The sequence below is a fragment of the Chiloscyllium punctatum genome, chromosome 45 (genome assembly GCF_047496795.1).
Source record: "Chiloscyllium punctatum isolate Juve2018m chromosome 45, sChiPun1.3, whole genome shotgun sequence".
NCBI lineage: Eukaryota > Metazoa > Chordata > Chondrichthyes > Orectolobiformes > Hemiscylliidae > Chiloscyllium > Chiloscyllium punctatum.
Genome location: NC_092783.1, coordinates 52024804 through 52051110, shown reverse-complemented (window position 1 = coordinate 52051110; position 26307 = coordinate 52024804). Strand labels below are relative to the sequence as shown.

The 26307-nt window shown below is 42.7% G+C and overlaps 1 protein-coding gene across 6 annotated transcripts in view; it reads right to left on the bottom strand.

The window, feature by feature from the left end:
* Positions 1 to 1181: 1181 nt before the first annotated feature.
* Positions 1182 to 26307, bottom strand: part of LOC140467425 (solute carrier family 45 member 3-like) — a 180445-nt gene continuing 155319 nt past the window's right edge. For 5 of the 6 annotated variants that reach the window (XM_072563773.1, XM_072563771.1, XM_072563774.1 and 2 more), the window contains exons 2-5: positions 25638 to 26078; positions 18105 to 18923; positions 8509 to 8774; positions 1182 to 5945 (exon numbers count right to left, since the gene is read on the bottom strand). In XM_072563773.1, coding sequence (XP_072419874.1) covers positions 5490 to 5945; positions 8509 to 8774; positions 18105 to 18923; positions 25638 to 25809 — 1713 coding nt within the window. In that variant the 5' untranslated portion in view covers positions 25810 to 26078 and the 3' untranslated portion in view covers positions 1182 to 5489. The remainder of the gene's footprint in view (positions 5946 to 8508; positions 8775 to 18104; positions 18924 to 25637; positions 26079 to 26307) is intronic. The other variant, XR_011955455.1, reaches the window with a different exon arrangement.

Here is a 26307-nt window from a genome sequence, read left to right as displayed (position 1 = left end):
TCACTAAATTATCCAGCCTGAGTTACTTCTTGCCTCTTCTAACATGGTCATATGTTTTACAGGTCTCAAAGGGAAGGTGGAGGGGGAGACAGAAAGAGAAGTGAAAGACAAGGATTCAAGATTGTAACAAAAAACTGAAAGTACTGGAGAAACTCAGCAGGTCTGGTTGCATCTGTGGAGAGAAAGCAGGGCTCATGTTTCAAATCCTAGACCCATCTTCATAATGAGAAGCAGCTATGAAAAGATGGTACTTATGCTGATGGCAAACAATGGAGAGGCAAAGAAGTGAGTGGATAGGTGGGGAGAGAGAGAGAGAGAGAGAGAGAGAGAGAGAGAGAGAGAGAGAAAATAGGCAAAGGGATTGCTGATAGTAAGCCAGGAAAGAAGGGTAGCTAAATGGGTGATAACGGGAACTATGAGTAGTTGAGAATGGACTGGCTCTGCTGAAAGCAATCCACACCATGACAAGACCTAGGCTGTGGGGGTGCGTAATAGGCATGGAAGGAGGTGCTGAACCTCCACAGATGCTGCCGGACCTGCTGAGTTTCCTCTGAAATTTCAGTTCGCGTCATAAGCTCTGTTTTATATTTCTGGGCCAACATGGCACCTATTGTTAAAGCTCACTTGTGAATGTAACTTTAAGTTCTGGAATTTACATACGACAGAACTGAAACCAACATGTTCATTCTAAAAGATGAGATACTTAACAAACAATCCAGGTCTTTTTCAATTTTTAATTTCAGCTAAACAGTAAACTTTTGCAATAAATTCTGTGTCCTACGATCTTATACTCCACAATCACCTGATGAAGGAGCAGCACTCTGAAAGCTAGTGCTTCCAAATAAACCTGGTTGGACCACAACCTGGTGTTGTGAGATTTTTAACTTTGTACACCCCAGTCCAACACCGGCATCTCCAAAATCATGACTTGTTTTATATTACTTAAAAAAACAGCTGAATTGGCCAAGAGTTAACATGAATGCTTATGGAATGAAAGTAAAGGGAAAGTGAGATGTCAGGATCAGCAAACTACATTTAACAGAACTTTTTTTGTTGTTGGAGATATGCTCACATCTGTAAAGTTGTTGAAAAGCCAGTTGTGAAGATTAGGGGTCTGAATTGCTTCTACTATTCCAGAAGTCTACCTCACCTTAAAGCGATCCATAAAATTGCATGCACCTTTTCTCAAGGAGAATATTTGTAAAGCCACGAATCTTAATAACACCAGTGTTAGAGTGCTCACAACTTATTTCTAAACATCAATAACTTAATGCAATGAATGCACTGGTTTGGTAAATATGCAGTCAGCAACAAGGAAGAGGTCAGGGGGTGGAACAAAGTTTCAAAACCAGTGATGGGTATCTAGGGGAGATTTGAATTATTTCCACTGGAGCAGAGAAGGATAAGAAGAGATTTATTAAGAAGTCTGACAGAGGGAATGCAGAGGATTATGCTAGAGTATGGAATACTTTGCCACAGGGAATAATTGAGGCAAAGACCATTGCACCTTTTCAGGAAAAGTCAATTAATTAGATGAAGCAGAGGAAGAGGCAATTCCGTACAGATGCACAGCAAGGCAGTAGGATTAGTTTTGGATTGGTCCAGCAAAGATCCAGCACAGACACGATGGGCCAAATGGCCTCCTTCTGTGTTGTAAACATCTATGGATCTGGTTCTCCTAAAAGGCCTTTGTTCAGTTGTGATCCAAGCGAAGACATTGTTACCAAAAGCAAAGTCAGATCATCGACTGGACCTCAATGGAGATAAATACAGCAGCTTCCATATTCCTGTGGACTCCTGTTCCTTTATATAAGGGATATAAATTGTCACTGTACAAAATATCTCTACAGTATAAATACAGTATTCATAGACTTTTTAAACAGTTGCAAGGTCAGCAATTTTAACAAAAATAGATTTTTTAAGGCAAAATTATTATTTCTACCAAAAATAATATACCTCTTTCCCCAAATGAATTATACATTTCTATAATGTAGCAATCAATTTAGAGACCTAAAGTCAGCCAGAGGTGAGTGATACAGACACTAAAACACTAATGTAGATGTATATACAATTTGTGGATTAATAACATTCAGAAACACACACATATTGAGGATATTTTTCAATATTAACCTTCTTACTGGTGCAGGACAATAAATGGCCAAGCCATCAGCTCAGACAGACAATGTTAGAGCCCTGGATGATTTACCAATAGGACGGTGACAGAAAACAGCAGTGGGGTGCCAGATCACAGAGCTAATGGTCCTCAAGTACAAAAGGAAGTTCTTTACTTCTATCCAAGCTCAGTTGAAACACTTAAATTGTCAAAGCATTGTATTTGCACAGCAACAAAAATGAAAATGGAATCTACTTTGTTTCACTTCTTGGAAGTTCTTCAGGCATCTTAGCCATTTGCCCGACCATCGGGACAGAGGCCCACTGACTTGGAGATCGTCACAGCAGGGTTTCACAAACCTATCCTCTTGAGAATGGCTTGCTAGGTTTGTGGAGCATTTTATCAAATGACCTACAGCCTCAGCAAAGAAGGAAGAAGTTGAGGTCACAAAGGTCTAATAGGCAAAGTGATTGGTTAGAAAGCTCATAAAAGAATAGACAGCAGTCAGGTGGAGGAGTGTAACACAGTATGGAATTATGCCGCATTTAAGAATATCAGATTCTGCTATTATTGAATTATCAAATTTAGGTTAGGGCACAAAATATTATTGCAGTCCTGCTATCTAACCAAAAATATTCTTGACCCTGCAACCAGAGGCTGCAGTGAGTGCTCTTGGTGTACAGGGAATGTATACCACAGGTCATGAAGGAGGACAATTACAATATTTGTTTAAACGACCAATCATACAGACATTGATACCCTTGAAAACATTTCTGTCTGAAGTGCCTACTGTAATGTGACACTATTCAGAGCATCACTGTACCTCAGTGTACACAGGAGTGTGACACCAGTCAACACCAATGTTTCATATCTATGACCTAAAAAGCAACGCAAGAGTGAAATGCTGTAACTAAAATTGAGCTTCCAAAGTTTTAAATATTGAGGATTGCTGATCTTTCCAAAGATGCATGTCCCTGTCTGTAGTTTAGGGCACTAGGTCCGTTTCAAACCATCTACCGTCATTCCTCCTATCCACGAGGATTCTGTTCTCAAGAACCTCCATGATTGCTTATATTGGCAAGTGTGGAGCTCATTAAAAATAGGTAAAAATGGCAAAAAAGTTACAGATATGGGATTTTTTGCCCACGGACATTGATTTTTGTTTTTTTTTAGTGCGAATAGGCGAATTTGCGTTTCGTGATTTTGTACACACAGAGGATTTACGGAAATGTGCCAGAATCAAACCATACACTGAACTATAACAATGCTCCTATCCATGGCATTAAAGAGCTGAAGAAATGGTTAAGCAAAGCATATTTTACTGACAATAAATCCCTGCCGAGATTGGAGTGATTTAAAAATCAAGTCAGAAGATTATGGCATAGTGTTACGATTATGCAATTAATGATTAAACATTCAGGATATTTGGCACATCAACAGGACACTTTCTTCAACCAATATGGATTTTCATCAACTTTCATCTGATTTTTCATCTCAAATTGTTTATCCTCCTCACTCAAAGTACAACTCGTGTTCATAAAGACTGTCTTGAGTTATGGACAAGGTAAATTCAGGTTGTCTGCACAATCAAAACAATATAGTGTTTCAATTTCTGGGTTAAATGGGGGGTTTCTGGACAGGAAAGAACCTCAGTCGTTGTCAGCCGCACACTCTGGTTCAGAATTTGTGTTCTGCAGTGTCCCCCACTCTCATTCATGCCTCCAAGCAGCTGGTAATGCAAATCAGCAGGCACATCCTGGTACTTAACTTTAGCTGATGAGCTAAACTAAGTGAGGCTGTTCGCAGTTTTGTCTGGTTGATAGGGGATATCGCCCCACTAAGTGCATGAAGTCTAAAATGATTGTCAGGCTGGATAAGCCTATCAAACGAAGATAGCTCTGACAGTGAAGATCAGCAAGGCGAAAGATATATCCAGGCCACAAATCTGATGAAGCAGCCCTGTGGCCTTGGAAAAGGTTGGGACCTTACAGAGGATCATTCCAGATAGTGAGTAATTGAACCTAGGGGTAAAAGCCTGATAAAAAAAATGCATGTCAGTAAAAGGTATTGCTGCAACTTTTTATCTTACCCTCTGCAAGAGAAAGAAATGTGAAGGAGAAAGAGAGTGTAGTTTCTCTGCTCTCCTTCTTCCCAACTCCTATCCTAAGGTGACCTAGGCTTACAGTTGCAATGCCTTCAGTTATGTTGCCCACGACAAGTCGACTGAGGTGCATGACGGGATGCTGGGGATTACTTTCCCCTCTATTTTCACTCTTCCTTCTAAGGAGATGCTGGATGACACATCTGAGAGTCATTGGCAAATGAAGGTATGAAACCTGTGAGCAAGGGGCCAACACAATGCACCATTTGACAACACTAGGAATTAAAAAGTACCTTGCTGTTCAAAGTGCAAACAAAACAATTTAATCACCAAGCAAAGGCGTATCCAAGTTCACCTGGAGGATGTGGTACTGTCTTTAAAAAAAAAAGAGTTTAAAATATGAGGCAATAAAATAACATTATCATCCCTTTCCCACACACTGAAAATCCAATACCAGATGTTTAGTTCAATACTTGCATACACCTCTTTTACTGCTACATTCGTTTGGACCCGTTCCCAATGTAGGCCTTTGAAGATGCCAGTGGCATCAATATTGCACTTGGGCAAGTTACCCGCTACCATGGAGGAGAGGGCAGGAGTTTAATTCCATGGGCAGATGGGTCAGATTGACCACAACATCCCTCATCCTTATGACCCATGCAGCTGGAATCTGGAGTATGGCTGCAATAAAGTTAAGATCAGGTGGTTTGATGATGTGCAGTGAGGGAGCTTGCCTGTAGGAATCCAATAGCTTTTCCCTTCATCCGTCTTGTGGAACAGTTGCATAATTGCATCCTCAGAATATAAGCTTTGGTACCTTTTTTTTAAAAGAACAATTGTAGACTCAAATTTTGGATAAGTAAACTGTTTTTGATGATACATCAAGAAACAAGTCTTTAATGCCTTCTGTAAACTACACAGGTCAGCAATTAAATGTTTTTAAAATCCAAATCAGGGTGGTGTAAAATAGATTAGATGCTTTGAAGTGTATAAATGGATTCATTTAGAAATCAGGAGTTGATAAGCAGCAGATGTTTGTGCATCGACACCAAATGGAAGCCATATGGTCTCCAGTCAGTGAAATAGATTCATGTCAGACTTCAAAGTTATCGAGCAATAGCATAATCAATGAACCAAGGAGCGCTTCAGAATTCTGAAGAATCCTGATCTTAATTGACAACTATTGTGCTTATAATATTGCCATAGAACTCAATATCACTCACCTCCAACTGTTACACCACCCCATAGCAGAAAGAGTATCATCCCTTCATTACATCACACTAAATACTTTTCCAAATCATTTTTATCAAAAACTATTTTGGTTGCAAAATAAATAGCCACCGTCCCAAAAAAGGCCGCGGAGATCATGTAAGCAGTTACTGTCTGTGTAAACTGAACAATTGTTCCCATGAGTAGTGAGGGAATGACCTGAGAAAGAAGGAAGGCACTGTCCAGAATAGCTAGGTCAAGGCAAATCCCTCTCCCCATAGATTGTTCACTGTCAGTAGATCCAGCAGGCATGATGACCTCACACTGAGATCCACGATTTTGAGAGATGCTGCTTCTCTCTGGCAGAGGGCCTTTGGAAGACAGTAGAGGAGCAGTTGTAATTAAATTTCCATTTTGATTATATGACTTATGATTCAAGATTCCATTTTGTGAAGATGCCTTTTTCTCAATCTGGCAATTGCCATCTTCGAGTTCAGTAAACTTGTGCTTGCAAAAATATACCTGAAAACGGGAAGGTGAATAAAACAGAAGCATAAGAACATAGATTAGCAATGGAGTACAGCAGCAGATAGGTGTCAAATGCTGGAAATCAAAAATGAAAGTCAATTCAACTCACTCTATGCCTGAAAGAGAATGCCTCTGACGGGATGCCTCAGAAGACATCTTGAAGGGCTCGTGCCACAATGTGAACTTGTTTTCTGTAGTTCTGATAACCTTTTTGAGTCATAAACCTCCCTTAATTAGTGCTTCATTAATTATAGCCACATCCAAATCCCTCGTTTCATGATGGTTTTAATCAATCAGCCCAGGATTGGTGGTCATCCCTTCAGCAGTTTAACCTCTAAGCATATTCTGTCAAAAGCTCTCTACCTCTGTCTGCAGCTTTCTTTGACATTTCTTAAAAACTCTGATCGTCCGCCACCTATTCTAATAGCCGACAATGCCTAATTTTATCTGATAATGATCCTTGGGAGTACTTTAAGTTATTTTGCTACGTTAAAGGTGCTATATAAATCCAAATTGCTGTTGTCTGTTTTCACGTATTGACAGAGTCACAGAATTACTCTGATACCAAAGGAGGCCATTCAATCCATCATGTCTGTACTAAGTCTCCAAGTTAGCATGGTAACTTGGTGCCATTCCCCTGCCTTTTCTTCGTAATGCTGCATATTGCTGCCATTCAAATAATCATCTCATGCAATTCTGAATGACTCAATTGAACTCCAGGCAGTGGAATCCAGAGGCTAACTTACCTATTGTGAGAAAAAAAGTTTTTTCACCCCACATCATATTTGCTTCTTTTGTAAACTGCTTCAAAATCTATCCCTTCTCGTTTGTAATCCTTTTCTGATCGGGGACAGTTTCTCCCCATCCACTCTGACCAGCCGCTTCACAAGTTCAAAAACATCTATCCAATTTCCTCTTAGCCTTCTCTTTAAGCAGAACAGTCCCAACTTCTCCAAACGATCTTCATTACTGAAGTATCTCATTCCTAGGAGCATTCTTGCAGACAAGATCACCTGATACTCATTACAGTTATGTGATTCAATAATCTCCCTGAAATTAGAATCAATAATTTGACTGGGGACCACAAATTACCTAAAATCTATAATCTGTAGTTGGGATGTCTCCTGGCTGGTACCAATCCGGGCATTCTACTGTTTAGGGTATTTTCAATATTCCATGTCCCTATCACTTCAAAGGTATATATTAAATAATTAAAGTCCACATTCAATTGAAAAATATACTACAGTTAATCAAAGAAATTTAATCTCTGATTCAAGTCCTCTCCCTGTTAGCAAACAGGGGATTGAACTGAAGCAGCTGCTGATCTCAAGAATAAATAGTGCACTTTGTTTGAAGAAGAAATTAGTGTTAATTCTCCAAACTCTAACGTATAGCTTGTGTATCAACTTTATACACAGCTCTGTGAGGTTACACTGAAGTGGTCACAATGTAGTGTACAGAATATGGTAATTAGACTGTTCTAAAGTCTGCTAATATTACACTTCTTTCTCTTTAGAGAGTGTAGCAATAGCAATTTCCAGCCTTTGTCTGCTTAGTGAGAATGCTCTATGAATTTCACTGGGTTATTGATCCAAAATTGATCTTCAAGCAATATCTAATTTAGCCACTTTGCACAAAATAATTAAAAAGCTCACAGGTTCATACTGCAGAGAACTTCAGTCAATTGAATGTGCAGGAAAAACTGTTTCTTTTGAAAAGGGAAGCATCTGGTTTGATTGATATAAAATGGTGCAAAATCAAAGATAGACTTTTAATTAAACACTATTTGGTGGAGTGGCAATTCGATAACGAGAGTGAAACCACATGATGAGATGACAAATACAGGGATTGTGTTAGATTACAGAAAAATAACCCCAACTAAAATTAAAGTTTTCATTTAAGGACAGGTCAACTCAATTCTTCTTAAATGAAGTTGTATTTTAACATTTAGAATACTATACAGAGATTTTGTGAATTGTCACACATTGGATGTAAGGGAAATGTGAACAAAATTGCTATTTGTGAGGGACATTTGGACTCACCAAGTTCTAAGTTACTGAGCTCAGATATTTTACACATTTGAAAGAATGACCAACCCAAAGTGTAAATATAATCACAACTGCACATACTGTAGGCTTTATAAATCTATTTCACGCAAGATTTAACATACAAGAATCATTAACTACAACAGTAAATTGTAAAATAAAACATATATTCTCTACCATTAATAGACTCACATCTGATTTAGGAGAAAGTGAGGACTGCAGATGGTCTCGGTCAGAGCCTCAAAGTGTGGCGTTGGAAAAGTACAGCAGGCCAAGCAGCATCAGAGGAGCAGGAGAGTCAACGTTTCAGTCATGAGTCCTTCATCAAAAATCTTCTGATGAAGGGCTTATGCCCAAAATGTCAATTCTCCTCCTGTGCTTTGCCAGCGCCACACTTTTCGACTCACATCTCACTTAAACGTACTTAATTGAAGAAAACAAAAAAAAAAGGTGTTCAACAATACAAATGTGTAAACTTCAAGTGGTAGCTTGACAAAATATTGCTCACAAACCTGTTTTTCCTTATGATAAAGGGAGTTCAATGTGTAGGGTAGAATCTGTAGAGTTGAATATGTAAACCCCGTTAGTGCAGACATCACTGTCACCAGGATCACACTCTTCGAAAGGCACATGATGAAGGCGGAAAATGTAAAAAATGCTATGCTGGCGAGGTAAACTACTTTGGTACCAAACCCCTTCACCAGTCTGTCCATTATTGCTGAACAAAAAATTGAGAATGCACACTGCAGGAAAAGACCCATACTGCCCATTCGAACACCTATAGGAAAGAAGATAGAAGAAAAAGAGTCTTGGTCAGAGGGCATAATCTCAGAATAAGTGGTCACACATTTAAGTCAGAGACGAAGAGGAATTTCTTCTCTTAATGGGTTATGGATCTTGGAATTCTTTACTGCAGAAGGCTGCTGAGGCTGTGCCATTAACAGTATTCAAGGATGAGGTGGACAGATTTTTAATCAGTAAAGGGGTCAAGGGTTATGAGGAAAAGGGAGGAAAGTAAATATTACAGATCAGCCATAATCTCATTGAATGGCAGAGCAGACTTGATGGGCTCATGAACGTAATTCTGTTCTAATGTCTTATAGTCTTAAGATGTGGGTTTGCATTTACCAAAAAAAAACCCATAAAACGTACTTGGAGACCAAGCTGACAGTTCACAATCTGCAGCATGGTTTGGATTTTTCTCTCCAACCAGTTATCTTGATTTCATCTGTTACCAACTAAACTCTAATACTGCATAATCTTGGAGATTGTAGCCATCCAAGACTTTCCAAGTGATTCTTCTCTATCAATAACTGCAAGTTTCCAGATTGCTCTGCTAGTAGATGAATCCTTTGATGAATTCCAGTCTGTGCTCATGTACATGTTCACGAGGAACTCAGAGATTTACGGAGTTTTCTCGGAAATTGCTAGCAGGATCATGGCGAACCTTCAGATGCTGGTTTTATTACCCACTGATCCTGCGCATGAGCTCACTCCCACCGTTACAGGGTAACAGCAGTAACCTAGCACCATGATGGTGTGTACTTTTGAAATTTTTATTTGTTCATGGGATGAGAGTGTCACTGACCACAGGGCAATATTTATCGCCCATAATACAATACAACAAACAACTGCGGATGCTGAAGATCTGAAACAAAAATAGAAATTGATGGAGAAACCCAGTGAGTCTGGCAGCATCTTTGGAGAGAAAGCAGAGTTAATGTTTCATGTCCAGTGACCTTTCTTCAGAACAGCCCTCATATAGCCCCACAATGAGTAGCTGGAATATCCTTAAGCTCCATGAATTGGACACATGAGCAAATGTTTGACCTGACATATAAATGCACATTGAAAATATCACCTATAACAGAAAGTGAACTGAGGAATCTGTGTTCTGTATTGAAAGAATCTGATCTATATGCATATTATGTAATGTCAAATTTGAATTGCTTTATAAAGTCCTTTAATAAACTTTCCAAGAAAGTAAATTTTAAAACTAAATACCTAGGGTAATGAAGGCACTTTGTACACACTACCCAGGGCGGCACAGTGGCTCAGTGGTTAGCACTACAGCCTCACAGCACCAGAGACCCAGGTTAGATTCCAGCCTTGGGCGACTATCTGTGTGGAGTTTGCACATTCTCCCCGTGTCTGTGTGGGTTTCCTCCGGGTGCTCCTGTTTCTTCCCACAGTCCAAAGATGTGCAGGTTAGGTGAATTGACCATTGTAAATTGCCCATAGTGTTAGGTGCATTAGTCAGAGGGAAGTAGGTCTGGGTGGGTTACTCTTCGGAGGGTCAGTGTGGACTTGTTGGGCTGAAGGGCCTGTTTCCACACCGGAGGGAATCTAATCTAATCCCTAAAAGGGAAATTGTAAGATTTCTTTTTCCTCGTTTTTGGTGAAGTTATTTTAAATAATATGCCCCTCCTGAAACAAATCAATATCTATTTGCAGGAAGCCTTGGAAAACATTCAAGCTTGGACTGATATGTGGCAAGGAACATTTGAACCAACAAATGGCCGGCTATAATTATCTCAATGAGAAAGAACCGAACCATCACCCCTTGACATTCAAATGTTATTACCATCACTGAATTCTCCACACCCTGGGGGTTACCGTTAACCAGAAAACAAACTGGACTAGTAATTTAAACTCTGTGGCTACAAAAGCAGGTCAACAGCTAGAAATTCTGCTGCAAGTAACTGACCTCCTGCTCCCCCGAAGCCTATCCATCATCTACAAAGCATAACTTTGGTTAAGCCACAGCTGGAGTACTTTGTGCAGTTCTGGTCTCTGAATTATTCCAAGGTGGTGGTTGCCCTGGAAGGGGTGCAGAGGAGATTCACCAGGATGTGATTTGGATGGAGCAGTTTAGCTATGAAGAAAGGCTGGACAAGTTTGGATTGTTTTCATTAGAGCACAGAATGATGAAAGGGGACCCAATTGAGGTATAAAAGATTACGAGGGGCTTGCACAAGGCGAATAAAATGCAGCAGTTACCCATATTTGAAGAGTTAGTAACAATGGGACATATCGTTAAAGGAGGAAGACAAGAGGTTTAAAGGGGATTTGAGGAAAGCTTTTGTTTACACAGATGGTGGTGGAAATCTGAAATGTACTGCCTTGGAGGATAGTTGGAGGCGGGAAACCTCAGAACCTTTAAAAAATGTTTGGACGAGCACTGGAAATGTCATAACATTCAAGGCAATGGGCCAAGTGCTGGAGAATGGAACTAATCTAGACTCTGCTGCAGACTCAATGGGCGGAAGGCCTCTTCTGTACTGCATAAATCTATGAGTCTAAGTCAGGAGGGTGATGGAAGACAGCCACTTACCTGGATGAGTGCAGCTCCAACAATATTCAAGAAGCTGGACAGCATCTAGGGCAAAGCAGCCTATTTGATTGTTGGATCACCCATCACTGACACACAGCAGCTGTCGTGTGCACATTCTACAAGATGCACTGCAGCAACTTACCAAGGCTCCATTGGCAATACTTCCAAACCCATGCCCTTTACCGTCTAGTAGGACAAGGGCAGCAGACACATCTGAACATCACCTGTAAGCTCCCTTTCCTGCAGTCCATCCTGACTTGCAAATATATTGCAACCCCTTTACAATCCTAGAATTCACTTCCCCATGACACTGTGGGTGCACCTGCAACCAGATGGACTGCAATAGCTCACAAAGACAGCTCACTACCACCTAGACAATGAATGCTAGCCCACCCCACATTCATAAAAGCTTTCTTCCAAATTCTCCATTTCTCCCTTTTCCATCATCCTCTGGCACAGATATCAGTTGGTGGGCTCACACCATAATAAGTAATTGATCATCTTCACTGATAACACCATGGATATTAGTCTTCCATTGCCCACCTATTCTCCTCCAGGTACCCAACCAACATGCCACCAATTATTTCCCAGTTTTCCAAGGGATATGACCAACTTTGCCTTGACTGTGCCATCAGTGGTAATATGGCTTGCCAAACAGTTGAATCCATATTGATGATATTCAACTAAGTCTATCCAGGTAAACTCAATTCCATTCTCATAATAAATATTGAAACATATTTACTTCCCACCCATGAGGCACTAGATACTGGTTAATTTCACCCATATGAACATGGAATGTTATAGGCCATTTGGCCCCTTGAGGCTGCTACACTATTTAGTAAGATTATGGCCTGATTATAACTGCTAATCCAAGTTCCCACCTTCCCCTGATAACCTTTCACCCTCTCGCTTACTCAGACTCTATCCAGTTTTGCATTAAATATTTTCAAAGACTCTGCTTCCGTGAACTTTTCAGGAAAACAGTTACTCCCCGGGAGAAAAATAATTCACATCTGTGATTTAAATGGGTGTTTTAAATAGAACTGTTTTTCAACGGTTCTGGATTAGTATAAAACAAAGAACTGCAGATACTGGAGACCTGAAGAAAACAAAAGAAGAAATTGCTGGAGAAACTCAGCAGGTCTGGGCTGCATCTGTGTCGAGAAAACAGAGTCAATGTTTCGAATCCAGTGACCCTTCATCGGTTCATATTATTTCACATGAAGCTCTGAGAAAATAAGTTTTTGGATGTAAACAAAATGTGTTATTACCCTCCCTCCAGTGATATAATTCATATATTACCTTTATTTGGTATCATTGAGGCTGGCTAAACAAGCCCGTACTTGAACTAGGCTGAAAACGTGTTGCTGGAAAAGCGCAGCAGGTCAGGCAGCATCCAAGGAGCAGGAGAATCGACGTTTCGGGCATAAGCCCTTCTTCAGGAATCTTGCCCGGAACGTCGATTCTCCTGCTCCTTGGATGCTGCCTGACCTGCTGCGCTTTTCCAGCAACACATTTTCAGCTCTGATCGCCAGCATCTGCAGTCCTCACTTTCTCCTAGTTGAACTGGGCTTAGCACCTGTTTATAATGTAGATTTAATGGTGCAGCGTTAGTGTCTCCGAGGCAGGAGACCCAGGTTCAAACCCCACCTGCTCCAGAGGTCTGTCATAATATCGCTGAATAGGTTGATTAGAAAAATACCTTCAGTAGGAATTAGGAACTGCTGCAGTGGGCAGGCTGTTGAGTTTGGTGTCTTAGTGTACTTGGATTTCTGGAAAGAAAACTCTGCATCTCTGCATTAAATACACACACACACCCACTCACACAGAAAAATAAAACTCCATCAGCAACTAATCCTTCCTTGCACCAACATGTCAGCCCATATGTGAGAAAATTAGGGGGAGAAAGGAAGATTAATATTTCTGAGACCTTTGGTCCGTCTGATGCAAAGCCAGGTCGTGCTATCTGGAATGAAGTCAGTGGAAAGAGGTTTGTGGTGTAAAGAAGCATTGAATGCATAAGTTGAGAATTGTGAGGATTCTGAAACAAGCTAGGACATGTTGCGCACTCTTCTGAATGTTTATTTTTGTTTAGAGCCTGCAAGTAAGAAAAATCTTAAACTTTAGCTACTTTTCCCACACTAGGAGGCAATTTGATAAACAGCATTGGCCCACAATTTAACAAATGCCCCCCAACTCTACACTGGTTCTTCCCACACACCACAATGTTGTGCCCATAACATTTTGTCAATTATGCTACTTTTCTGGAGAGTATTGTCGTTGGCATTCACAGCTCTGCAATACTTGGCTTGAGTTGCCAGTTTTCATGCTGTTGGTAATTTGTTTTGTCCTGTAAGGAACTGATGGCATTACAGCCACACCTGATCTTGTCCTTACTCAAGTTTGGGTTAACATAGGACGGCCCAGAGACTCTAGGCAGTTATTTTATAACATGATGGGTGTGTTCTTGTTCAACCCCATGTTATAGAAAACTCATGCTTTAGAAACAGTGTTTAAAATGTTGGCGCTGTAATCACATTCCTGTCACACATTTTAAAAGTTTGCACTTTAAAAAGTTTCCCCAGTTTGTCAAATGTGTTAGAGAATTCACGTTGACGAAATGCACATTATAACAGATTAACCTGTCCGTTGGTGTTCATGTTCCACATTAAACTTCTCACATCCTTCTCTATCCAATACTCGTTAAGATATCTTCTATTCCTTTCCCCCTCATGTGCCATCTAGCTGCCTCTTACATATATGTGTTATCTGACTCAACTTACCTCGGAAGTAACAAGTTCCACTTAGTTACAACTTCTTTTTTAGGCAAAGTTTCTTCTGAAGGTCCTTTTGGATATATTGGGGATGATATGATTTTTATGCCCCCTATTTCTGTTCGTACTGTAACTCAAAGTCGAATGCGCACTAAGTGTGGGGATGGATAAATTTCAGGGTGAATACTCCCTGTCCATTTTGGTGAGAAAGCTCACCGGATTCAAACACCAATTAGATGTTTGGTGAATTCCTTGCCTAATCTGGAGCTTCACCATTGAATTCCCACCTGCCAAGGCTGCTTGGCAATTACTGGAGAGAGCATTCACTGGAGGTTCAGGATGTGCCAGCAGGAGGTGCTACACAAGCAAACTCTTTTTTTTTGAGGATTGCATGACAAAGGCTGTGCGCAGTGGGCAGAGGGTGCAGCTCAGAGGCAAGGGCATGGGAGTGGCTTTCAGCACGCATGCACCTGCCCCCAGATTGGTGGCTAAAGGAGACCCTGCTTCCTCAAACAACCCATTGCCATGTTTTCCTTGTTAGGAAAGCAGCCACGGTTTGTATTCGCTGGGAAGACAGGTTAATTCACCATTTAAGGGCCTTAATTGGCAGCTCTCATGGACGTTCTCGCACGGAACTAAACTGCAGTGGCAAGAAGTGGATGGGTTTGCGAATAGGAAGGGTTTAGAGGGACATGAGCCAAGTGCTGGCAAATGGGACTAGATTAATTTAGGATATCTGGTTGGCATGGACAGGTTGGACTGAAGGGTCTGTTTCCGTGCTGTACACCTCTGTGACTCTAAGTGGGAGGAGTTTCTTTCCGGAGCCATCACACCCAATTTTTTTTGTCCTTCCTGCCATCTCCGCTGAGGGGGTATTTATTGCCTGATAAACCAAAATGACCATTCAACCAACACACTGAAAAAATACAATAACTTGTCAAAGTAAACGAGCTGTATGATTCATTGCTTGAACTGCATCATTTCACTAATGCTGTTTGAAAGATTTAAGCACCAATAAAGAACTTCCACCTTGTAAAAAACCATGTGATACAGTTGCCAGATGGCCTCATCATGAATGTTCATCTGAGCTCCATGATTTGCCAACAAAGCCTGTGGTTTGTTTATAACGGGTTGAAGTTGAGAGTTAGCTTTGATTGTTTCAATTATAATCTCAACAATGTCATTCTCTCTTTGGTCTAGATTTCCAACATCTGTACAGTTATTTGGATAAATAGGTGTGAAGTGGGTGGAATTTCTGTTTTTGAATCTACAATAGGCAGTACATGATATACTAGGTTTATATAGCATAATATTCGTAAGGTTGTAAAAGGAGGCAGCTTTTTACAAAGATTTCTGAATAGTATTTTTTTAAATTTCAACATTTGTCTCTGATTGTGCTTATTGTGTTTAGTGCAAGGCAAGGCTGGCAGTTGCCTTCCCTAAAGAAAGGCATTGAACCAGATGGAATTTTCCCCCATAATTTCTTAAATCCATATTTGTACCAAATTCAATATCAACCACCTGCCAAAGGCAGGATTTGAACCCTGGTCTCCAGATTGATGATCTGGCGATAATCTCACCAGGCTATCACCTCCCCTGGACTCTCACTCACCTGCGAGGAGAAAGTGAGGTCTGCAGATGTTGGAGATCAGAGCTGAAAATGTGTTGCTGGAAAAGCGCAGCAGGTCAGGCAGCATCCAAGGAACAGGAGAATCAACGTTTCGGGCATAAGCCCTTCTTCAGGAATGAGGAAATTGTGTCTAGCAGGCTAAGATAAAAGGTAGGGAGGAGGGACTTGGGGGAGGGGCGTTGGAAATGCGATAGCTGGAAGGAGGTCAAGGTGAGGGTGATAGGATGGAGTGGGGTGGGGGTGGAGAGGTCAGGAAGAAGATTGCAGGTTAGGAAGGCAGTGCTGAGTTTGAGGGATTTGACTGAGACAAGGTGGGGGGAGGGGAAATGAGGAAACTGGAGAAATCGGAGTTCATCCCTTGTGGTTGGAGGGTTCCCAGGTGGAAGATGAGGCGTTCTTCCTCCAACCGTCATGTTGCTATGGTCTGGCGATGGAGGAGTCCAAGGACCTGCATGTCCTTGGTGGAGTGGGAGGGGGAATTGAAGTGTTGAGCTACAGGGTGGTTGGGTTGGTTGGTCCGGGTGTCCCAGAGGTGTTCTCTGAAACGTTCTGCAAGTAGGCGGCCTGTCTCCCCAATATAGAGGAGACCACATCGGGTGCAGCGGATGCAATAGATGATGTGTGTGGAGGTGCAGGTGAATTTGTGGCGGATATGGAAGTAGCCCTTGGGGCCTTGGAGGGAAGGAGGGGGGGGGGGGAGGTGTGGGCGCAAGTTTTGCATTTCTTGCGGTTGATGGGGAAGGTGCCGGGAGTGGAGGTTGGGTTGGTGGGGGTGTGTGGACCTGACGAGGGAGTCACGGAGGGAGTGGTCTTTTCAGAACGCTGATAGGGGAGGAAAGGGAAGTATATCCCTAGTGGTGGAGTCCGTTTGGAGGTGGCGGAAATTACGGCGGATGATACGCTGTACATGGAGGTTGGTGGGGTGGTAGGTGAGGACCAGTGGGGTTCTGTCCTGGTGGTAGTTGGAGGGGCAGGGCTCAAGGGCGGAGGAGCGGGAAGTGGAAGAGATACGGTGGAGGGCATTGTCGACCACGTCTGGGGGGAAATTGCGGTCCTTGAAGAAGGAGGCCATCTAGATTGTACGGTTTTGGAACTGGTCCTCTTGGGAGCAGATGCGGCGAAGACGAAGGAATTGGGAATATGGAATGACTTGCGCCCACACCTCCCCCCCCTTACTTCCCTCCAAGGCCCCAAGGGATACTTACATATCCACTACAAATTCACCTGCACCTCCACACACATCATCTATTGCATCTGCCGCACCCGATGTGGCCTTCTCTATATTGGGGAGACAGGCCGCCTACTTGCGGAACGTTTCAGAGAACACCTCTGGGACACCCGGACCAACCAACCAACCCAACCACCCTGTTGCTCAACACTTCAACTCCCCCTCCCACTCCACCAAGGACATGCAGGTCCTTGGACTCCTCCATCGCCAGACCGTAGCAACACGACGGTTGGAGGAAGAGCGCCTCATCTTCCGCCTAGGAACCCTCCAACCACAAGGGATGAACTCAGATTTCTGCCCACCTTGTCTCAGTCCCAACCCTCGAACTCAGCACCGCCTTCGTAACCTGCAATCTTCTTCCTGACCTCTCCGCCCCCACCCCCACTCCGGCCTATCACCTTCAGCTTGACCTCCTTCTAGCTATTGCATTTCCAACGCCCCTCCCCCAAGTCCCTCCTCCCTACCACAGGGATGTGTTTATCTTAGCCTGCTGGACACACTTTCCTCATTCCTGAAGAAGGGCTTATGCCCGAAAGATTCTCCTGTTCCTTGGATGCTGCCTGACCTGCTGCGCTTTTCCAGCAACACATTTTCGGCTCTCACTCACCTGCACCTTCCTGAAGTAAATTTTATATAAATGGCCCCCACATACATCGAGATGGGTCTTCCTCTAGGTGAGAGGAGCAGGGCAAATCCTTTCAGTATTTTAACTATCATTCTCAAGTAACATTGACAAAACAGGCAAACTGATTATCAACAAACAGAAATTGCTGGAAAAGCTCAGCAGCTCTGCTAGCATCTGTGGAGAGAAATCAGAGTTAACATTTTAGATCGAGTGACCCTTCCTCAGGAGGGTCTGTTTCTGATTTACAGCATCCGCAGTTCTTTTGGTTTTTGTTTAACAGATTCTAAATCTCGTTTTTTTTTTAAAATCTGCTGCGCTCTAGTGATTGTTCTGCTTTGAAAAAGATCTACCTGGGTCAATATATAAAACATGAATTACTGCAGATACTTGTACTTTCCAAGTTAAAACTTATGAAGCCAATCAGATATATTCACTCAGACCCATGCCCTTCAGTTGATTCCAACAGGATAATTATTGTTAATCAATGACAATTTCTTTCATGCTAAAGTCACTGTACCTTCATCATAGCGCAGCCGAGCTTCACTCCCAGGATCAGCATTAGGGATACCATGGTAGAGTCCCTCCCCCACAAAGTCTGTGTAGAACATCATGAACGTCATGAGAGCCATCCAGCTGTAGAACTCTGCTACAACCAGCTGCCGGATCACCTTGGGTATGCGACAGTACAAGTTATAGAGTTTGGGGATCAAAGTGCAACAGTTCTTCAGTACCAGAAGGTAGTGCCTTGCTCGCCAAAGCATACTAGTGGAGCAACAACAGTACCGTGACAGAGGCTTAATGACTTCCTTTGGTGAAATATCAACCCGGCCATCCACATTACTATAGTTTTCCTCAGATACAAAGAAGGTTGCAAGAACACACAAAATAAATATGGCAGCCAGAAGTGTGAAGAGGCAATCTTCTTGCCCACCGAGGTAAGTGGACACAAAAGTACTTTTCCAGTCCACTGCTGTCAAGAGGTAGCCGATGCAACCCCCCAGGCTGATCATGAAGGAATACATGGAGAAAGCCTGCCTACAATCTTCTGCATCATGGAACAAGTCTGACAGCAGGGCCTCCAGAGGGGTGAAACAGACTTGGCCACAAAAGTCCAACATGCAGATCCCAATGATGAGGAAGATCACATCGACAGGATAATCGTTCAGGCTGAAGAAAGTGGCCATCTTGCTGGCGTGAGGGATAACAAAGAGACTCAGAAGGACCCCAAAGCAGAGCGCCCAAATGAAGGGGCGTCGGCGGCCATAGCGACTTGTCCAGTGGTCACTTGCCGAACCAATCATTGGAACAAATATCAGTCCTAGGACTGGCCCAATACCTGCGGACCAAAAGTAAAAACATTAAAGTCATCCTCTGTAGAATGTTAACAGAACAATTCTTATGTGAAGAAATGAACGAAATTAGATTTCAATGGCAATTTCACCTTCTGAATGCTGAACTTTATACATACTTATTCAACCACACACTGAGACACCCACTGTCAGGCAACAACTCCCCGTGCACGTTCTCCCTGTTTCTGCATGGGTTTCCTCCAGGTGCTCTGGTTTCCTCCCACAATCCAAAGATGTGCAGGTTTAGGTGAATTGGTCAAGCTAAATTGCCCATAGTATTCAGGGATGTGTTAGTTAGGGCTAAATGTAGGGGAATGGGTCTGGGCGGGTTACTCTTCGGAGGGTCGGTGTGGACTTGTTGGGCCAAAGGACCTGTTTCCACACTATAGGGAACCTAATCTAATCTAAACTAAGAGACGCAACCTCCAAATCATGACCATTACAATTACTATAGCGCCGGAGGCCATTCAACTTGCTCTATCAGTGTCAGCTCTCCAAATGAGCAATGCACCTCATTCTATTCCCTTGCCTTTTCCCCATGGCCCTGCACAGCGCTTCCTTCTCAGATAACAATCAATTCTCTCTCAAGTGCTTGGATTGAACCTGCTTCCACCACACTCTGACTTAGCATATTCCAGATCCTAACCACTCAATGTGAGAAAAGGTTTCTTGCATCCCCATAGCTTCTTTCACAAATTATGTAAAATACATGTCCTCTGGTTCTCAATCCTGCCCACCAGTAACAACAGTTTCCCCATCAGACCCCCATGGTGTTGAATATCTCTATAAAACCTCCTCCCAGCTTTCACCACACCAAAACATTCCAACTCCTCCAATCCACTGAACTGAACCTGCTCATCCCTAAAAGCATTTGAACTAATCTTTTCAATGCCTTCTCTAATGCCTTCACGTGATTCCCAAAGTATATTGTCCGGAGCTTGTTGTAATAATCCACAGGAGACCACATCATTGTTTTATATATTTAGCAAAACCTCCTTGCTCTTGAACCCTTTGAAGGGATATTTTACATTTTTTTGTTAAGTGTGGGGCTAAGCATGTTTTGGCATTGAGCACACTGTTCCCATCCATGAGGTAACTCAACCAACGGCCCAATCAGTTCATTAAGATATGACAGGTAAACAAAAACAAAAGTGTGCATATCTCATGGGGCTTGACCCTGGTGACCTGAGTCTTCAGAAACTGCCGGCCAGAGGCTGGTAACCACTCGGTTCCAGTTGAGAGTTACCCTTCTGGGGATCTAGTCACAAGATGATGTTTTTTTCCTTCTGAAAACAAAAAAGGTCTGGAGATCACAACGAGTCAAACAGCATCCATGAAGTGAAAGCAAGCTAATGTTTTGACTCTATCTGATACTTCAGAGCTGAGAAGCTTATTCTCTCTCGATGGATGTTTCTGGACCCACTGTGATCTCCAGCACTTCTTGTTTTCAGTGCAGATTCCAGCATCTGCAGTAAGTTGCTCCGACAAGATTTTTTTTCCCTCCTTGTGGGGTGGTCACTGCCTGGACAGGGGCTCAAGGCAAGTCAGAGACAAAAGCAGGAGCTGGGTTTCAGAGGAGCTTTTGGTGGCCACCAGTTTGGGGCAACTGGAAACCACTTTTCAACTAACAGTATAGGCTGGTCACTATGAATTCTCAGTTTGGATAGGTGTCATTTTTCTTGCCCACTGCAGAGGCAGATGTTTGGGCAGGGTGCACGCTCAAGTCTTTAATAACCAGTCTTCTCCCCACACTGGTGAATTGCTGGGGAGGTAAGGAGCTGAGTTTCTCTTCAGGGTCAGCTTGCCCTTTTTTCCCCTTTCTTGCCTCTTTCAGGGAGGGGGCAACTGCTCCCTTGGAGAGCTTCATCAAATCAGTTCCTCAACTTGTCCTGCCCCTTTTAAAGTCTTCGACACATACCCACCGAAGTCTCTGATTTATTTTACAATTGTGCCTATAGTGCCTCTGCGACATCATCCTGTCAAAATGAACAACTTCATACTTGCACAGAATTTCATCTACTACTTGACTGTCATTTGACCAACTTTAATTTTGGATACTGGGCAACGTAATGACAAATTATCTGGAGCACTGATAAATTGAGGAGATGCTATTTCTGCTATTCTTACCAAAACGTAACTGGAGAAACTGAAGGCCAAGAGAGATTTAGGAATGCATTTGAACAAATCATTAAAAGGCCAGCACAGAATAAAAAGAAAATACTAAAACAGAACTCTTGGGTTTAGTGAAGTTTCATTAAACGCACAATCCTGGTCAGGTGATACTAAAGTACATTACACAGCTCAATTGTCCATTCTACATAAAATTGACATAAAAGAACTGGAGTGAACATAAACAAAGTCGAAGAGTGTGACGCAGGAAAAGCACAGCAGGTCAGGCAGCATCCGAGGAGCAGGGGGAGCCGACGTTTTGAGCATAAGCTCTTCATCGGGAATGACGCCTCATTCTCATTATGCTCGAAATGTTGACTCCCCTGCTCTTCAGATGCTGCCTGACCAGCTGTGCTTTGCCAGCACCACACTCTGACTCTGATCTCCAGCATCTGCGGTCCTCACTTTCTCACGCACAAACAAAACCAGGGCAGGACTTAAACAACTAATGGTAGAACCCTGGGGAGAGTGTTGCCAAAAAAAAAATAGGCTTAGGGGTGCAGGTACATAGATCGACAGGGTGGTATAGAAAGTGTTTATCACGATTGCCTTCACTGGTCAGAACATTGACTATAGGAGTTGGGATGTCATATTGCAGCTGTATGTGACATTAGTGAGGTCACATTTGGAACACTGCGTACAATTCTGCTCGCTGTTATATATGAATGATATTGTTAAACTTGAGAGGGTGCAGAAAAGACTTACAAGGATGCTGCCAGGACTGGAGGGTTTGAGTCACAGAGAAAAGCTGAATAGACTGGGACTATTTTCCCCTGGAGCATCAGAGATGGAAGGGTGGCCTTTGAGCGGTTTATAAAATCAAGAGGGGCATGGATAGGGTGAATAACTAAGGTCTTCTTCCTAGGGTGGGGGAGTCCAAAACTAGAGAGGGCTAAGATTTGAGGTAAGAGGGGAAAGAATTAATAAATGACTGGAAGAGTGAGTTTGTCACACAGAGAGTGGCATATGTATGGAACTAGTTGCCAGAGGAAGTGGAGGAGGTGGGTACAATTACAACATTTAAAAAGCATTTGGATGGGTATTTGAATAGGAAGGGTTTAAGTAGTACATGGGTTGAATCTGGCAAATGGGACTTGGTCAGATTAAGATGTCTGGCTGGCATGGATGAGTTGGATTGAAAGATCTGCTTCTATTCTGCATAATCACTGCAAAGCAGGTGCCAAGGTAAGGTTGTCATAGTCCCAGAAGATCATACAACTGCTCTTGTGTGAGAGAGTGTGTGAGAGTGAGAGTGTGAGTCTGTGAGAGTGCGAGAGCGAGAGAGTGCGAGAGAGAGCGAGAGGTGTGAGAGAGCACGAGTGAGAGCACGTGGGGGGGGGGGGGGGGGGGGAGGAGAGAGAGAGAGAGAGCGTGAGAGAGAGCAAGAGAGAGAGAGCACGAGAGAGAGCGAGAGCGCACGTGAGACAGCACGCGAGAGAGAGAGTGCAAGAGAGAGAGTGCAAGAGAAAAAGAGCACGCGTGTGAGAGAGAGAGAGAGCGCAAGAGCGAGGAGAGAGACAGATGGCTGGTGGTGAGTTTAACCTGAGGGTCATCATGCTTCAGGCCAGAGCCAACGTTGCGAAGACAAGGCTTTCCTGGTTGGCATTGACTCTGTTGATATCATTCCACGCCATGAACCAGCTATCCAGCCAACTGGACTAAAAATCATATGCAAGTAAATATCATTGAAAAGGCCAAGGAATAAGTCAAGACTGGAATCCACCACTGGTATTCATTTTGAGAGTTCAAGTAGTGAATCATGTTTTAAGAATAATGATTCTCAATTGAGCAATGACTTATTCACTGGACTACAGTCCCAATTAGGCCACAAAAAGTTTATTGCCAAACAAATCTTGAATGCTGGACATCACTGCACCTAGCAGAAATTAGGAGATTCGCTGTCATGTAATGGATCTGATGCTAGTCTAACATTAGTGTCAATGGAGAGCCCTGAGGCACAGGATACTTAATACTTCAGCAGACAACCAAACCCCTCAAGCCAACATCCTGTTGCCCAGCAACAAATAAAGGCACATGTAACGGCAGTTTGGTCTAGCAGAGTAACTTACAGTAGGGTTATTTAAAGGTGATGAAAGATTACTACAATTCTGTGCAATATTGTTAAATTTAGGGAGCAAAAGGCAAGCCTTAATATCCATAACAGTGATGTGAAGTGGGCACAGTCCTGCCATTGTACGAGGGATTCACATACTGTACTGTGCAGTTGGACACGGAGGCTACCAAAATTAATGGCTGATCAGATTACCACTCTCTTATCAACTACATCCCTCAGTCACATCTGCAGGGGCCCCATTTGCAGAGAGACAGTCTCTTTTGTGCATTCAAACTAAAATGGTGCTCTTTTAGCACTTAATTAAACGCTGTTAAAGTCTGAATGGCAGATTGTAATCTCCTGCACTTTACACTGGGGCAGAAGGGTTGCAAGAAAGAGACAGCAAAGTGGGAGCTCGCTTGCTAGCTGGGATTGCATTTCTTTTACTATGTCCTCTGAACTAAAAGGTTTGCCAGCAGCAACTTAAGAGATGCAAACTATTTCCCGTGCTTCAACTGGACTAACTGCGACAGACAACAGGCAGTCAGCATTGCTGACACTGCCATAATAATTCATGAAAAATTTTAAGCCTGGTCAATTCCAGACATTTTTCAGGAGGAAAGAAAGAAAAGTGAGGGCAGTGGGAGAGGTTCCTCTTCCTTTTTAATTTCCAAACAATACTGAAAAAGATGCGGACACATATGACAGCTGTATGATTACTCCAGTCACAATTTTAAAACTTCAGAAATCATTGTAATTGCACCCCTTGCAATAAACCCAGTTCAAACAGGTTCCTAATTCAAAAGCAAGACAGGACAGAAAAGGCTTGGGGCCACATAACACCAGCTGAACAGAAAATCGCCACATCACACATCCAGACGGAAGCAGTGAATTCCCAGCCACACAAAGCGAAACAGACTTACAGAGGGGAGTGTTCCCTAGGATGCTTCCCACCATACACAACTACACTTTATTTCCCATTTACCATTACAATAACTTTCATCATTTAAGTAAGTCTCTTTCTCTCTCTCTCTCTCAACATCATCAGATCATAAGTTAATATCTCCCTTTCATCCTGGGGAAGGGAGAGCTTTGGAAGCAGTAGCTTGTTTTAGCGTCAGTTGTGAAGTCTTACACCAAATTCCTTCCCTCCTGCAAGCCTTTCTTGCACAAGTTAACTTCAATATCAGCTCGTGCTTACTCTGTTCGAGTGTTGAGCTGTAATATTATGTATAGTCATACACAGATTGTAAAGAAAAAAATTTGCAGTGGTGTGTAAATTTAAAGTGTGAGTATTCACAAAGACTAGTAGGCAAGGTTTGTAATCACTGCCATTTATCTCAATGTTATTGTGTTTATTTGTCCCATTTTGTCAACACTTAGCTAAAGGACTTTAGCTAACACCTTTATCACTGTACAATAAACTCTATATTAGGTCATACCACTCCCACCAATAACACAAGTAGAGACACATTTGTAACTATCACTATGTCCCCCAGGTGCCACAATCCAAGCTGGAAAGGCAGCATCACTGCTGGGGCATTAGCTATTGTTCAAAGGGTGATTGGATGAAGTACTCAGACATACACCAATGACTCTCAGTGAAGGATCAATGGTGCCACTGTACTCAAGCTTCAGAAACCCTCTTAGTACACATAGAGACCCTTCAGCAGAGGTGGTGGCACAGTGGTAATGTCATTGGACTAGCAAGCCAGTGGCCCAGACCAATGCTCTGGGAACACGTATTCAAATCTCACCACGGCAGATGAAGAAATTAGAAATCAATAAAACTTAGAATTTAGAGAGTTGGTCATAATATTGTCGTATAAGCCTATCTGCTCCATTTATGAGAAGGAAATCTGTTGTCCTTACCTGGGTCTGGCCTACAGGTGACTCCAGGCCCACAGTGAAACATGCAGGAGAATGTGAGATGACGGCTGACAAGCTCAGGACTGGCTCAGAGAAACATACAAAATGGGAGCAGGAGTAGGCCATTTGGCCCTTTGAGCCCATTCAACTAAATCACGGCTGATCATCCAACTCTGTATCATGTTCCCGCTTTCTCCTCATACTCTTTTGATCTCCTTAGGCCCAAGAACGATACCTAACAACTTCTTGAAAAAATTCAACGTTTTGGCCTCAACCGCTCAACCGTAGTGGTTTTTGTGGTTAAACTGCAAGATGTTGATAAAACCTAGAGTTTCTCATGAAAATAACACCAAGGTTATGTAAAACCTTTAACAACAGTCGTTAAAGCTATATCAACGGAAACATCTGGCCTATACAGTTTACCCCCAGTCATCCAGGAAACCCACATGGCACAAGGAACAGCAAGGCTAGCTGCAAACCCACATGTAACTCAAAATCTACAAGCATTAGTACCTGCGGCTGAGAGGAGGTGATGAAAACTCATATCAGAAATAAAACAGACCAGAAAACAAATTGGTATGAGGAATGTACATTGTACAACTGCACTTACCCAAAACCATAGTCATGTATTTTTCTTGTACACCAGCTTCCAGAAGCAGTGGGGGTACAAAGGTGATTCCGGCTCCCACACACATCTCCAAGCCACATGTCAGTGAATTCAGCAACAACAACTGGGACCTTCGTTTGTGGAAAAACATACTGGACTGGGGCTTCTCCATCATGACAATACCGCCTCTAATTCTGCGCTCTGTCTCTGACCACGTCCAGAATTTTCTCGCCCCCCTTGACAACGGTTCGGCAGCATTCCCAGTTTATAGCACCACAAATGTGGAGAGTTCTCCTTGACATTGTGCTATTGTGAAACTGCTCCATGTTCAGGCACTGAGCATCCAGAACTGTCCATCGCCAAGCAGCTGACCCAAACCCACCATGTTTCCAGCGGAAAATAAGTTTATTTCCCCACAAACTCAAAGCATCAGTGACGGGAACTCTGGAAAAATGAACAGAAATACATTTCAATTAAGTTTCAATTAATTATTTTCCCCCCACAGTCAATCATAAAAATGCCAGCCTTTTCTTGTTCAGTCATAGGATGCGGATACCGTTGACCAGGCCATTATTTATTGCCCATCCCCAACTGCTCAGAGGGCTGTAAAGAGTTAACCACATTGCTTTATGTAGAAAGGTAGAGTCTGTAGGAGAAGGAGGAAGCGACAACA